Source organism: Bison bison, unplaced genomic scaffold, assembly GCF_000754665.1.
Source record: "Bison bison bison isolate TAMUID 2011002044 unplaced genomic scaffold, Bison_UMD1.0 scf7180017864171, whole genome shotgun sequence".
In the NCBI taxonomy this organism is placed as follows: domain Eukaryota; kingdom Metazoa; phylum Chordata; class Mammalia; order Artiodactyla; family Bovidae; genus Bison; species Bison bison.
In genome coordinates this window covers 4,558,611-4,574,370 of record NW_011494743.1, presented here as the reverse complement: position 1 = coordinate 4,574,370, position 15,760 = coordinate 4,558,611, and the positions used below count along the sequence as shown (strand labels likewise).

The 15,760-nt window shown below is 42.3% G+C and overlaps 1 protein-coding gene and 1 long non-coding RNA gene across 2 annotated transcripts; one reads left to right on the top strand and one right to left on the bottom strand.

The window, feature by feature from the left end:
• Positions 1-4,452: 4,452 nt before the first annotated feature.
• Positions 4,453-5,605, bottom strand: LOC104990154. The gene is made up of 2 exons (XR_825470.1): positions 5,251-5,605; positions 4,453-5,048 (listed from the first exon to the last, which is right to left on the bottom strand). It is a non-coding gene; the product is annotated as an uncharacterized LOC104990154 (long non-coding RNA).
• Positions 5,606-5,696: 91 nt separating this feature from the next.
• ZNF502 (zinc finger protein 502) lies at positions 5,697-15,396 on the top strand. The gene is made up of 3 exons (XM_010842124.1): positions 5,697-5,780; positions 11,550-11,660; positions 12,158-15,396. The coding sequence occupies exons 2-3, from the start codon at positions 11,606-11,608 to the stop codon at positions 13,720-13,722; spliced, it is 1,620 nt and encodes a 539-aa protein (XP_010840426.1). The 5' UTR covers positions 5,697-5,780; positions 11,550-11,605; the 3' UTR covers positions 13,723-15,396.
• Positions 15,397-15,760: the final 364 nt, after the last annotated feature.

Below are 15,760 nucleotides of genomic sequence, written 5' to 3'. Positions count from 1 at the left end.
TTTTTTTTTTTTTTGCGGCACTGCACTGCATGCATGGATCTTAGTTCCCCAACCAGGGAGTGAACCGCCCCCCCCCACCCCCACCCCCGCAGGGGAAGCTTGGATTCTTAGCCACTGGACCACCAGAGAAGACCCCTGATGCACTTATTTTTAGCCCTATTCCACCTTACCCTTCATTGAACCAGGGGTTTCCAAGTCCCAAGTCATCTGGAATTTGGCAGGTAGACAGCTGCCTCCTTTCATTGCATTGCCCTCAACAAGTATTTCAAGTTGTCACTCCCTCCATCTAATTTTATTGTTGATGAAACCACCATTTTATCCATTTTCTATCCTCTAGAACTTTGTTTCCCTGTCCCATCATTGTTGTTCATATATTTTAAACCATTTTAACTCATTATTGTTTTATTGGAAGCTAAATGATTTAAAAAAGAATGTTGATAATCCTTTGATACAGTAGTACCACTTTTAGAAAACTAAAACTAATTATTTTAGTTTTTGACAATGGTTTATATACTTATCAGTGTTAATATTTTACAAAAAATGAAACAGTCCAACTGACTAACAATAGTAGAATGATTATATGTGGTGGAATGTTCTGCAACCACTAAATATCATAATTTAAGGAATATTTAGTGATATGATAAAATATTTGCAATAATATTAAGTGAAACATGCAAAGTATAAAATCCAGTGGTGTGTATAGACACTTCATTTTTCTTAAATATATTAATACATGCCTAGAAAAGACTGGAAGGAAATAAATACCTGAGGTATTAACAGTGGTTAAATTTTCCTGCATTGTCTATATTTTCTACAGTGAGCCTAAATTACTTACATGATCAGAAGGGAAATTTAAGAAAAAGATCATGGCTTATTTGGAGTGGTAAGATGTTCTTGTGGGGTGTGGAATGGATAGTGGGGAACAGCAGAATAAGAGTCAGGGGAAATACAGTGGTCAGTTACCAAGGACCTAATGCCAGGCGAGGGGATTCAGCTGGAGAATATATATAACCCCAGTGTTTGTGACATGCAGTTAAAGCTGTGGAGAGTGGAGGCTGGGCTGGTGAGGGGAGAAAGGCCTCTGGAGATCATACAGACCACTTCTGTCAGAGTCCAGGAGAGACCCTGGATTCTGACCCAGGCAGCAGCAGGGGCCAGAGGAGAAGACAGATGGAATGAGCAGGCCTTCGGGGCACGGAGGATCAATCCAGGCTTCCACACCCTGTGACACATAATCTCTGACAACTGGGGCCTAGCCCAGACCCGAGAGGTCCTGGTTTCTGTGTGCCTCTCTGGGGCTGCCCTGTGTCACCCTGGGTGTGAGGAGGCAACCTAAGTCCTAGCGGGCTACTTGGCTACCCAGGTCCCCGTGCTGGGCCAATAGCAAGGTTGTAACTGCTGTTAGTTGGAGGGGTTTTCTGTGTGCTAGGCACTCTGCTAAATGCCAAATGTTTTTTTTTAGTCTCATTTAGACTTCACCTGAGGAGGGAAGTTCTCTTATTATCTACATTCTCTTTATTTTTTTTTGAAGTAAGTTTTTATTGGAGCATGGTTGCTTTACAATGTTGTGTTAGTTTCTACTATACAGCAAAATGAATCAGGTGGGTATACATATGCCCCCACTTTTTTGGATTATCTACATTTTCATAGTCAGTAGTCACAGTCAGGATTAAGATAACTAAGGCTAAAGGCCATTATCTCCTCGCCCAAGCTATCTTCTCAGTGTGCCTCCAAGAACCCCTCTCCTCATCTAAAAGTGCTTTATTTAATTGGAACAACAGTGCTTGCCTGTTGTAAGAAGTTCGGTGGTACAAGAGCAGACAATAAAGAAGTTGTGTCCCTCCCAGCCCAGAGTACCCCAGTACGTGCATCACAGAGATAACTGTTGTCAATTTCTTGGGGATCCTCCCAGACATGCATTTATAGTCTTATATATTCCCCCCTACACACACACACACACACGACCTTAGGATACTTTTTTTTTTCTTAACTCAGTGTGTCTTGGAGATGGTTTGTTTGCCTGTAAATTCTAATTCTTTTTCACTGCTGTGTGATATTCTGTTATATGGATGTACTGTGATTCATGGAGCAAGTGCCCTACTGGTGGTCATGTAGGTTCTTTTCTATCTTTTGCTTTTACAAACAATGCCATGATGAATATCCCAGCATACTGTCCTTTATCAGTTTATCCTGCAGACAAAGTTGTATGCATACAATTTTGTCTGCAGGATAAATTTTTTTTTTTTTTTCTTTCCCAATTATCTTTAATGTGGTTAAAAACAAACACCTCTTACGTAATGGTAATTAATATGAATTTGTTTTTACAAAGGAATTTTCGAAAGTACCAGACTTCTGATTTCTGAGTTTTGAAAATATATTTTGAGGAGAAAAAGACATAGTCTAATTTGATGCCTTCCTTTTAGTGTTTTTGAATCACCCATCCTCAGTGTTGAAAAATTGTTTTGTATAACTGAGGGTACTGTTGGTTCAAACTATGTTAGTTTACAGTTTGTTGCAAAATTGTAAAATACAGCAACATGTATATTAACTTTTTTCTATTTATCTTTATTATAGAAAATATCTTAGAATGTTCCTGATAGAATAGCATGGTAACGATGGTCTCACTCTCCTGGTGGGAATGGTAGTTTAGCAAGCGTAGCTCAAGGATTTGCAGAGTTAGGAAGAAGGACAGGAGAGACTCTCTCCCCACCCCATCTAAATATGAAATTTGGTAAATTAGAATACTTTGCAGGATAAATTGATAAAGGGTATGTGCATTTGATATTTAGATAGAAATTGCAAAAGCAGTTCCCAGTATGTGTGAAAGTGCCCACTTCCCTGAATCCTCTATGATACTATTGTTGTCTTTTCTGCTCTGATAAATGAAAAATGCTCTCATATTTTAGTTTGCATTCAGTTAAAGTGAGGGAGAAGGCAATGGCACCCCACTCCAGTGTTCTTGCCTGGAGAATCCCACGGACGTAGAAGCCTGGTAGGCTGCAGTCCATGGGGTCGCACAGAGTCGGACACGACTGAAGCGACTTAGCAGCAGCAGTAACATGAGTGAACCTGAAAATCATGTCTTGTGTTTAAAAGCCATGTGTATTTCTTTTTGTGTGTGAATTGCCTGTACATGTTCTTTAAGCATTTTTTTTTTCTGTTGGGTTGTTGACCCTCTTAAGAATTTATTTCTAAAGTGAAAAGTGAAAGCAAAAGTCGCTCAGTCGAGTCTGACTCTTTGTGACCCCATAGACTATACAGTCCATGGAATTCTCCAGGCCAGAATACTGGAGTGGGTAGTCTTTCCCTTCTCCAGGGGATCTTCCCAACCAGGGGATCAAACCCAGGTCTCCTGCACTGCAGGCGGATTCTTTACCAGCTGAGCCACAAGGAAAGCCCTAAGAATTTATTTCTACCAATTCTGTAGTAAAGAAATGACACTTCTCATCTGCCATATGTGCTGCAAGTATTTCCCCCAGTTTACAGTCAGTCCCTTTACTGTGATCTTTGCTGTTTGGATATTTACCATTTATTGTCAGATCAAAGACTTGCCCTCTTAAAGATGCTTCATTCTCCCATGATTTCACCTAGTCCTTTCAGACAGGTTCATTGGAAATCCATTTTATAGTAGGGACCGAGTTGGGTCCTGGCCCCACAGCCGGCCGCTTTCCCCCGGGTTCCAGCAGGAGGAACCGAGCGGGAGAACCGCAAAGATCGTGACCCGGACTCGCTTCCTGGAGCTGCGGGGCAAGAGCCTGCAGCCTGGCGCCTGAGGGTCCGGGATCTGGGTTGGACTGGCTGGCGCCTGGGATACCCGGAGGTGAGGGTCTCACTGGGGAGGGGCAGTTGCAGAGGGAAGAGCGGGAAGGGGCGGGGTGAGCCAGGAGTGCAGAGGATGGAGGGGAAGGAGGGATTGGCAGTTTGGCCAAGGGAGGATCTGGCTATAGTCAGGCGCTGGGAGCGGGTGTGTTGGGAAGGAAAGCGGAGAAGAGGCTGCAGCCTGAGGTCAGCTACTGAGAGGAGGAGGCTGCCACCGGGGAGTGGACGCTGTGCTGGGAGCTGGGGACGGGGCCAGGGCAGGCAGGAAAAGAATAGGTATGAGGGTGGGGAAGAGCAGAGAGAGAAGGGAGCGGGGCGGCGGAAGGAATAGACAAGGTGGGAGGGTGAGGGGAATGGGTTGGAGAAGGAAGGGCTCGTACCAGCGCAAGGACAGCTTCCTCCAGACCCTGGGACTCCGGTCCTGCCGAGCTGACTTCTCTCGCCTCGGGCCGCTGGAAACAAGTCAGACGTGCCACTGTGGACAAGATTATTTTCCCAAAGTTCCTGACAGTATGCTACTCTGGCCCTGCTGCTCACTTACCTCCAACCCAGGACAAATCCCTAACTTCTCTGAACGTAAATCCTCTCTTCCACTCAGGGTTAGGCGGTTGGGATGAAATGAGGCGATTGAAAGGGATTTGTAACCCTTTATTTAAAGGCTGCCTGGTTGCAGAAGCCTGCCATAGTTCTGTGGATGTTGTTGTTTAGTCGCTAAGTTATGTTCAACTCTTGCAACTCCTGGGCTGTAGCCTTCCAGGCTCCTCTATCCATGGGATTTCCCAAGCAAGAATACTGGAGTGTGTTGCCATTTCCTTCTCCAGGGGATCTTCCGGACCCAGGAATCAAACCGGAGTCTCCTGTGTTTCCTGCATTGGCAGGCGGGTTCTTTACCACTGAACCACCAGGTAAGCCCATTCCTGTGGATAGATGTGGGTGAGAGAGACCAACCCTAACTTGACTGGGAAAACATTTTTACTTTTACAGTTCAACATGGAGTACAGTGCCAGTTGACTCCCTCACGCATAGACGTCAATGGCAGGAGCTGCTGAGCCACTGTTCTTTTTTGTCCCCTGGTGGTGGTGAGCCCTCAACTGGGCAGACTGGGGCCAGCAAAGCCCTTAGTCAGGCTCAGTCCTGCCTCTCGAGCTGGTCTGGATTTACCATCACCGCTGCTGGGAGTTACACCAAATCTACTTGAAGCTTGAGAGTAAGAAGCAGAGAGGTCTTGGCTGTTGAGAGGAAACAGGTCAGAGGGAGGAGATGTGAAGTTATAACTCAGTTCCCAAAAGTTAGAGTCTGTTTAGATGCAGTCCAAGGAACCATTATGCTGAGGAAGGAGCCAGCATTTATGGGCTGTCCCCATTGCCTATAAGCCAAGGGAAGGGGAGAAGGTAGGGCCAGCATTAAAAAAAAATAAATAAATAAACCTACTTATTTGGCTGCCACAGGTCTTAGTTGAGCACACAGGATCAGTTGCAGCATGTGGGATCTGGTTCCCTGACCAGGGATAGAACTTGGGTCTCCTGCAATGGGAGGACGGAGTCTTAGCCACTGGACCAGTAGGGAAGTGCCACGAGTTATCCTGTAGCAGATGCGATGTATTACTCCCTTGCTGAGATGGCCCGTTCTGACACCCACCTAGTACTTTTTCCAACCCTAACGCCCCCATCTACAGTTTTCCCGAGGCATGAAGTGGTCACTGTATTCCGGGCAAGGCAGTCTTTCATGGGACAAGCCCTCCACTGGGCTTGGAGGGAAACCGACGGGGATCGCCTTCTACGAGGCTCCTCTCAATTCCTAGACAGCCGAGGGCTGCGCCGGACAAGAGCCGCCGGGCCTCTGATGACGCACTACCGGCCGCGCCGCTGTTCTTCCGGCCTCGGCAGGTGACTCTAACCCCTGGGTCTCCGTGTACCTCACGGACAGTGGTCGCTGCCCTGTGGGGAGCCCCGGACATCACGGTGAGCGGGCGGGACCCAGGGGTAGGGAAAGACAGACACCGCTCGCCTCTCGGCAGTGGCGGCAGCCCTGGTTTATGTGGAAACCCGCCCGGGCCTCGTTCTCCCCGAAAATTTGCGTACCGGGACGGCCCCGAGCTCCTGGCAGCCCATCCCGGCTTGCAGCTTCAGCACTGCACTCACCAGGGCCTGGCACACAGAACACGCCTAAGAAGATGATGGCGTGAATGAGTGAATGATGATTGAGTAACGAATAAATGACCGAGACCTAGGACCCGAGTTCGGAAACGAAATCCTGGGGGTCAGAGTTCTCCGTTTGGGTACAGCTGTTTCCCCCAAAAGTCCTGCAGCTCAAACTTAAAAAAAATTTGAAGGGACTTAAGAGGAGAAAGCAAATAGTGTGAAACCCACTAGCGAGAGAGTTTGGAGACCTGAGCTGTAATTCCCTGGGATACCGAGCCGGTTTCTTGATCTCTACTGTTGAATTGTCACTGCCTTCTTTTCTCTACAAAGCTCATTTGACAGTATGTACTCTGAAACGTTTATGTCTAACAACAAAAGTTTACTATCCATTACTTGCCAAATATTACGTAGAATTTAGAGGCGGGACTACAAGAGTGAGTGACCTCGGAGCCTTGCCAAGTGGGAAGTCGCTTCCCAGTGTAGTACTGGAAGATATATATGTGAGCAGACCTGTGATAATATTTTAAACCTCGTTTATTTGGCAGTTAACGAATACCAGGCACTGTTTGAAACAGTTGTGCATTTATTTAGCCTTCACAATATCTAATTTTCAATGAGGAAATCGAGGTCCGCAGAGAATAGATGACTTATCCGAGGACGCACTGCTATTAAGGACCCAACGCTGCAGAAAATGTAGGTCCAGGGTGCTTTTGCAGCCTGGAGGAATACTTTACTTGGGGCCAACAAGCAAATCAGGAAGGGCTTCACAAAACAGTACATTTAAGTGTGGTGTTATGTAAGGAATTGTGGTTTCAGTTCTTGAAAAACACCTGGCTTCCCAGAATCCTTCAGCCGCTTCTAGAGGAGTAGCAAAGTAGCAGCAGGGAGAAACCTTACAAGACATGAGGAGGATGCTAGGTCCCTGTAAATTTTAGCAAGATGAAGTTTTTTATATATATATATATGTATATATATATACCTGTTTTCCCCAAATATGGATTAAGTTTGATCCTTTTAGCATCTTAAAATCATGAACAGATATTTCACATTACTTATTTGTGTAAGCATTCCATTCTGGCCGACTTAGAAGCCAGGTGTCAGCCAACTGTGACCCATGGGCTAAATTTTGGTCTACCACCTGTTTTTGTTAAAAAAAAAAAATTGTTGAAACAAACAAGCTCACTTGTTTACATATTGTCTAGTTCTGTTTTCAAACTACAAACGCAATGCTTGCCAACTTTTGATTTAGACAAACAGCTTAGATGATCCACAACTGGAGAGTATATGTAACAGACTTGTCCTTCTCAAACGTGATATTTCTGAACTTACGTTGAGTGCTTGCTATGTGGCATATATTTTTATAAGTCCTTTATGTGAACTCATTTAGTCAAGGGTTTCACAGAGTCTTGGAGCTGGAAGGACTTGGAATATTACCTGATTTGTCACCTTTTTCAGATAAATAGCCTGTTCACATGGTCTATGTCTTGAGTTTCAGTACAGCTCACTTTGCCACTTTGATCTTATTCTGAATGGGAAACCTGTACCATATCCATTAGATGTGGCATTTTTTTTAAAAAGGGTTTTTTTTGGGGGGTGGGGGGTTAAAACTCTGAGCCAGATCTTTCACTTTAAGATATTTTTTGGATTATGAAAGTAATTCATGTTTATTGCAGGACAAGTGAAATATGTAGAAGAATATAAAGGACAAAATAAAGTAACCCATTAAATGACCTAGAGATCAGTTGTTGACATTTTGGAGGGTCTTCTACTGTCCTTTTTTATGTGTGTGTTTTGTGTATATCTGTGTAGTTGATAATTGTTTCTGTTTATTGAATGCTTACTTTAGTACTGGTATATATGTGCATATTTTTTGTTTTTAGTGTTTTGTAGTCTCCTGTTTTAACATATGTATTCTCATGAGTATTCTTTGAAAACATGAGTCTTAATAATTTCATAATCTGTTATATTGGTATACCGTCAATTTTTACTTGCCTGTATTTTCTTACAATTATAGTAATAATGTGATCCTTGCACATAAGTCTCATCTCTGATTATATTTTTCACTTTTTTCTGTGATTACAGAGTTATTTATTTCTACAGGAAAACTTTCAAGCATTACAAAAAGAAAGGCCTTAAGACAACAAAAGTTTCAGACTTCTCTGGTGGTCCAGTGGTTAAGACTCTGTGCTCCCAACCCAGGGGCCAAAGGTTCAATCCCTTGTTGGAGAAGATCCTGCATGCCCCGTGGCGCAGCCAGAAAAAAGAAAAAAGTGTCCCATAATCTTATTCCTCAGAGATGATCGTGGCTAACAAATTGATAGATATTGTGAGAGATTTAAGTTATTTATTTATTTAGGCCATGCTGTGCAGCTTGTACGACCTTAGTTTCCCAACCTGGGATTGAGCCAGGCCCTCAGCAGTGAAAGGGGAGAGTACTAACCACTGGACCACCAGAGAATTCCTTAAGTTAGTTTTTTAAAAATAAAGCAGAATATAAATAATTGAGGAAATATGGGAAATAGAGGGGGGAAAATCATTCATAATTCATATCCCCATGGTGATGATTAATTTTCTTTTTTGGTCTTATTCATATGCATATTTTAAACATACATATATGATGCTACATTTGTATCTGAAATTATGACATATTGATAAATTTGAGGATCTTCTGAGATACATTGCAGGTGTATATAGTATACACCTGAGAATTTTGAGACTGAGAATTTTGTTCTGAGTTCCTGTACCTACAAAATGGTGATCATGGTGTCCCAATTGACACTCAGCATACAACTTTAAGACCTAATATATATAACTGGATTATCTCTAGAAAGATGGTACCAGATTACATTCCCACCAGTCGTGTGTGAGAGGCTCTTTTCCTGACCTTTGCCAGTTTTTGAGTTTTAGCATTAAAGAGAAATTTTCCAATTTGATATAAAAGTTAATTCTTCATTCTTTCAGTTCTCATTTTTTTGATTACCATGGAGGTGGAGCTTTGTTTTGATATGTTTATTGGCTTTTTGTAATTCTTGGAGTATTTGTTATACTACCCATTTTTCTGTCAGTTCATCTTTTTTCTTTACTCATTAATAAGAATCTTTTTATTTATCAGGTCCATCTACTTTTTGATGTGTAAATTTAAAAAATACATTTTTAACCCTTTACTCAATTTAGATTTATTTTGGTATGTGGTATGAAATAGGAATCTCACTAAGTGTTTTTTCCAGATAGTTAAACAATCTCAGCATAATTGGGGAGAGATCGATTGTTTATGATTAGAAATGCCAATTTTTATCATATATTAAATTATTTTACATATTTCTCTTAGGGGATTAAGAGTCTATAAAATCAAAAGCCAGAGTTTAACTTCCTTGTAAATGTGTAAACTCACTGTTAAGGTTTCCTAATTACACTCTCTTTTTTTTTAAGCTGTGCCACACAGTACGCAAAATCTTAGTTCCCCCACCAGGGATCAAACCCCCACTCCCTGAGTTGGAATGGCGGTCTTAACCACTGAACTGCTGGGGAGATGCCCTAGCTATATACTCTTGATGATTTTATCTGTTACCCCCAGAATTTCAATTACTCTCTTTATGACAAAAATTCTAAATATAAGTTTTCTTCCCATACCTTTCTCCTCTAATATCCATGTATGCCTGATATTTCAAACTGAATGTATTTTTTCCCTCCCAAACCAGTGTTCTCACTCTCATTAAAGGTTACTGTCATCACTCAAGCTTCAAACCAGCAAATTGTCATTAACTTTTTCTCCTTACATCTCCCTCTAATATTCCTTTTGTCCTATTGTTTTTTCTCTTAGTCAGCCCAGTCTCCTTATTGGACTGCTGAAACAACCTCTCAGGGGTACTCCAGCCTTCACCTTGCCTCCGACCTTCCACCCCTGTACACACTTCTTTTCTTGTACTATGGACAAAAGGATGTGTGTGTGTAATAGCAGATCTAATCATGTCACATCTTTTCAAACCTTTTCCGGTCCTTTTTGTGGCTTTCTGCTCAGTTTAGGGTTAATTCCTTAAAATGACCTGCAGGATTGTATTTGCTTGCCTCAGGCTTCATGGCTCATTTCTAGTGTTTCATACTTTGGCCTTACTAGATCTCGTTCATTCTTCTGAAGCATGGGGCTTGATTCCTTTTATATACTCCCTTTCATTTCTCTTGATATCTTCTTTTCCCTCTTCACCCATCTAATCCTTACTTATCTCTTCTTCAGTGAGGCTTTCTTTCCCAGGTTAGATTAGGTCCCCTTTGCTCTGCATTCCACAGTGCCCAATATTTCTGCTTTGGCTCAGATGGTAAAGCATCTGTCTACAATGCGGGAGACTCGGGTTCGAGCCCTGGGTTGGGAAGATCCCCTGGAGAAGGAAATGGCAATCCACTCCAGTACTATTGCCGGGAAAATCCCATGGACAGGGGAGCCTGGTAGGGTACAGTCTATGGGGTCTTAAAGAGTCAGACAGGACTGAGCGACTTCACTTTCACTTTCACTTTATTTGTAACTACTGGTGTAATTTCTTTGTTGAGCTGTGACCTAAGCTCTGGGTGGGCAGGGTCATGTCTGACTTTTTCTCCACTGTCTAGTTCTGATTATACCCAGACCCCACTCTACCTCATGAATATCTGTAGGATTCTGCAGTGGGTCCACTTTATGGCCCTGTTATGGAAGAGGATCAGGAGATCCCACCTAGAATCCTCCTAAACCTCTAAAACTCAACACTGAGGCACAGACCTTGATGAGAAGGCCACAGAGCTGGTCTTATTAATTACTTCACCAGACATCCTATTCTTTCATGTTTTCTGAGGTCTTCATTATGATAAACCATCCCCCTGCCTTCTGTTTTTCTTGAGATGTTTCCAGTTTTACTTCTCACTTCAGGCTTATAGGGAGAGATATTTTTTGATGAACAGTTACAATTTTGACTTTCCAAAAACCAGAAACTTTCTACTATTTTTGCAACTCTTTGTAAGTAAAAAATTATTTCACAGAATGTTTTTTTTTTAACTGCAGCCTGCAGTTTTATATTGAGCTGTGCCTGAAGAAAAAATTTTTCACTGATAAGACACCTTGAAGAAAGGACAATCAGTGTATCTCTAGATTGTATCAAATAGAGAGAAATCCCTAACTACTATCCAGCTCCTTGACATATAGGGGAGGTAGGTGGATCAGACCTAATGCATTAGCCTTGCTATGAGGCCATTTCCCCCATGTAAATTTTGATTATATTAATTACCTTTTCTTTAGATTATTGTATAATGGACTCATTGACATGGATATTCCCATTCATAGTTATTTTTATCTTTATAAATAACATTCTGATGTATTTATCAAGTGCTTGAGTATTTCCTAATATGTTAGTCTGTCTGGCTGTCACTTGAACAGCTGACAGATAGAGTTTGTGAATCCAGAAAGCTGGAAGCCATCCGTAACACTTGGTGATGCAGGCACATTGCTATCCTGACAGGTTTTGTGTGAGTTATCAGATAGTATCCTCAGACAACAGCTCTTTCTCATTTTTCTGTTTACTGGGACAGTGATATCCCCTCCCCCACCTTTTTTTCCTCTATGAGCAGGGCTCCACTTCCAACCTTGAAGTCTTTTACAATCAAAGCAAAGAGAAGATTTGTGGATGTTGAATATGCAAGGAGCTGAAGAGAGAGTGATTGGAAGAGAGATTTGTCCAGGTGAGTGAGCAAGTGTTCACCAGTGGAAGAAATAGGAGGGCTTTGGAAATTTTACAAGAGAAACTGAATGAAGCTCAGAAGAGAAAATTGCCCTCTCTTTTGGGATGTTGGGGTGAATGTGAGTGAGCATCTCTTGGGGCCAGCTTTTCCCTGGTACTCATTTGATCTCATTTCCACTATTTGGCTCGTTTACATTCTCTCACTGTTTTGCCCTAATCTTAGTCTGTTATTTGTTTGTCTTTTTCCTTTTATCTCCCTTGTCTCTGATTGCCTCACTTCCTTGGTGTCTGCAGCTACCCATTTCTCATTAATGATCATCACCTTATCCTGGTGCAGATCTCTTCCACCGCTTATAATTCTGAATTACTTGCTCACTTGCTCTTATTGACCCTTACTCATAGGCCAGTATTAAGGCCTGTCAAAATGAGGTCCCTCTAAGTTAAGGGACTTCCACTCTGCCCTACACAAGAGACATTTACTGTGGTGGTTTTTTTCAGGTTGGATGAACAAGCCTGCTCCAGAGCAGAATGGCACTGATATTGAGTTGCCAGGGGTAGCATCAAAGAGATCCCGAGAGGATGAATACCAGGATTCTACATTTGAAGAAAAACGTATATGTGAGAACATGAAGGAAAACCCTCCCAGAGAGGCTCCTGGACCACGCTTTTTCCGAGAAGGTTTTGGAGCAATAACTTTTATCCATAAGGAAGCACCTCCAGAAATGATTAGCCAGGAGTATCATTTTGAGAGAGGCTTGCTTTTGACCTCAAGTCTTGTTACACATCTCAGGGTTTCTACGGAAGAGAGCCTACATAAATGGGAGACAAGTAACATACACACCAATGAGATTTCAGGCCAAAGTAAATGTTTGACCCTCTCTACACAGAAAAAATCTTGGAAATGTGGTGAATGTGGAAAAACCTTTACTCAGCGCTCATCCTTTACCCAGCATCAGAGAACTCATACAAGACCCTACACATGTGAGGAATGTGGGAAAACTTTTAGTCGTAGCTCATTCCTTATTCGACATCAAAGAATTCATACTGGAGTGAAACCATATGCATGTGAGCAGTGTGGGAAAACATTTAGATGTCGATCATTTCTTACTCAGCATCAGAGAATCCACACTGGAGAGAAACCATATAAATGTAACGAATGTGGGAATTCCTTCCGCAATCATTCACATCTCACTGAACACCAGAGAACTCATACTGGAGAAAAACCTTACAAATGTAATAGATGTGGGAAGGCCTTCAGTCAGAACACACACCTCATTCATCATCAGAGAATTCACACTGGTGAGAAACCTTATTTATGCAACGAATGTGGCTCTTCTTTTCGCAAACACTCAAATCTTACACAACATCAGAGAATTCACACTGGGGAAAAACCGTATAAATGTGATGAGTGTGGGAAAACTTTCCATACAAAGGCAAACCTCTCTCAGCATCAGAGAATTCATACTGGAGAGAAACCCTATAAATGTAAGGAATGCGGGAAAGCCTTTTGTCAGAGCCCATCCCTTATTAAACACCAGCGAATTCATACTGGAGAAAAACCGTATAAATGTAAGGAATGTGGCAAAGCTTTTGCTCAGAGCACCCCACTCACTAAACATCAGAGAATTCATACAGGAGAAAGACCCTACAAATGCAGTGAATGTGGTAAAGCTTTCATTCAGAGCATTTGCCTTATTCGGCATCAGAGAAGTCACACTGGAGAAAAACCCTATAAATGCAATGAATGTGGAAAGGGCTTTAACCAGAATACCTGCCTCACTCAGCATATGAGAATTCATACTGGAGAGAAGCCCTATAAATGTCAAGAATGTGGGAAAGCCTTTGCTCACAACACATCTCTTACTGAACATCACAGAACTCACACTGGTGAGAAGCTCTATAAATGTAGTGAGTGTGAGAAAACCTTCCGCAAGTATGCACACCTTAGTGAACATTACAGGATTCACACTGGTGAGAAGCCTTATGAGTGTGTTGACTGTGGAAAATTCTTTAGACATAGTTCAGTCCTTTTCAGACATCAGAAACTTCACAGTGCTGAATAAATCTGGCATTCGTGTGATGGTTTCTCTAGGGAGAGTGCTAGGAATCTGGCCTAGGGGAGAGGCACAGGAACAGTTCCTAGAGAGAAGGATAAAGGAGCCTTGGACACCATACTCAGAAGAATATTCCCAAATATGGAGGTGGAAATTTGGAGAATGCAGAGCCTACTCCAGGTGGGCATCTGGGAATACAGGCTAGGAAGGAAGTTCCTACTTTTCAGAGAAATCTTGGCTCCTTGCCATTCCTCTCCCTAGGGCACTCTAATAGCTGGAGGTGCCATTTATTAAGTTAACACTGTGTTTCCCTTATTACACTCCTGCCTTACCTCCCCAGCTTGTCACCTGTGTTCACTGCTCACTAGGCTGGGTTGCTCTTCCAAACTGGTGCTCAATGTGAAAGTGGCAGCTGTTCTGAGGTGGTGCTGAATAGCCTCTAAATGACCGAGGTGGCTATTGTGGGAAGGCTGCCCATCTGTGGACGTGGTCCCATGAAGGTTAGACAGAAACAAATGAAAACAGAGTCATTATTCATTTATTTATTCAATAAATATCGGGATATATGGCAAGAACTGGGCTGATGGCTACAGGAATGGTGAAGAAGACTTTATCAGGGTGAGGGAGATCTTTCCCAATCCTTTAAAGCTAGAGGGTCACTTGGAGCTAAGAAGGAAATAAGTCAAAGCTTTTCTCAAATGCTGTCAGTTTGTGGGAAGGAAGTCAGATCTGCTCAGAGGGTCACAGAGAGGAAGACCTATCTTTTGTCCCTGTGGAATTATTGGCTTACCCAGAAAGGAAATGGTTTTTGCTGGGTTACCAGTGGTAAGAGGCCTCAGAGCAGGAAGCCTGCCTGTGACTGAGCAAGCCACCCACATATTCCTGACCTGGACTAGGGCATATTCCTGTCCCTTATCAGTTTGACTGGGCGACTAGTACACAGGGACCAGGGGATAGGAGCCCGCTAGGATCAGCCTGGGACTTGGTTTGTTAGCCCTTAGGGTGAGAAAGCATTCGTGATAAAGGAAGGCAGCCCCTTTCAGGTTGACTGGACTTGGGCATTGGTGGGCCAGTCCTTAGAGAAAGCTTCAATGATGAAGTCACTGTATCGGAGAAGGCTAGGTTTTGTGTAATCATGGCATTGGAGGTTTGTTTTTTGCTTTGTTTTGACTGTGCCACTTGGCACAAGGAATCTGAGTTTCCTTACCAAGATTGTACCCGTGCCCATTGCAGTGGAAGCGTGGAGTCTTAACCATTGGACCATCAGGGAAGTCCCGGCACTGGAGATAATCATAGATTCATGAGAGTCGGATGTTTGTTTTTATTGGGACTTTATTATTCCAGGATGTTTATCATTCTTTGTGAACTAGAGCTATCTAAGGAAACCCTTCTTATGGGATGCATTTGGAAAGAATTCTAAAGAGAATTACCTCTTTCAACGCTGAAAATCAAGATAGCATGGTTTGCCATGACTGATGGCATTTTATTTTTTGAGTGAAAAGAAGGGCATGTTTCCCCTTTACTTCTCCATTCTCTTTCTTGTTCTTAACTGCTACCCAGAGAGTCAGCTGTGGAAGATTATATGAGGATAGCCTTTGATTGGTATTTGAAATAGTTTTCTATGCTCTGAAGTTTATATAGTTTTAAAAAATATGACCATTAAACACAACTAAAGTAAGTTAATTCTGGAATGGTTTTTTGGAATTCAGCATTGATTTTTTTTTCCAGAGGAACTGTCTTATAAGCATTAGTAACTACCAATAATGGGAATATGACAGAAATAACATACTTTCCCCTCTCCAGCTATAAAGATAATGTTCTCAAACCTGCCATAGGGCAGTTCATAATTGAATAAATTAATGTCTTAGGGGAAAAAACAACCCTATGAAAACTGTATTTTATGCTCATGGAAAGCAAATGTCTGTATTTTTTCAAACACTAAAGAATTCATTGCTAGCACATAGTAAATGCTCAGTAAATGTTTATTTGTTGAGTTAATATATTTTAATCAAACTTTGCTTACCAAAAACTTTAGGAACTTCTTGAC

Coding starts and splice junctions, on each gene's coding strand:
- ZNF502 (XM_010842124.1), top strand. CDS start 11,606: ATGTTGAATATGCAAGGAGCTGAAGAGAGAGTGATTGGAAGAGAGATT. Junction 11,661..12,157: donor TGGAAGAGAGATTTGTCCAG/GTGAGTGAGCAA, acceptor GGTTTTTTTCAG/GTTGGATGAACAAGCCTGCT.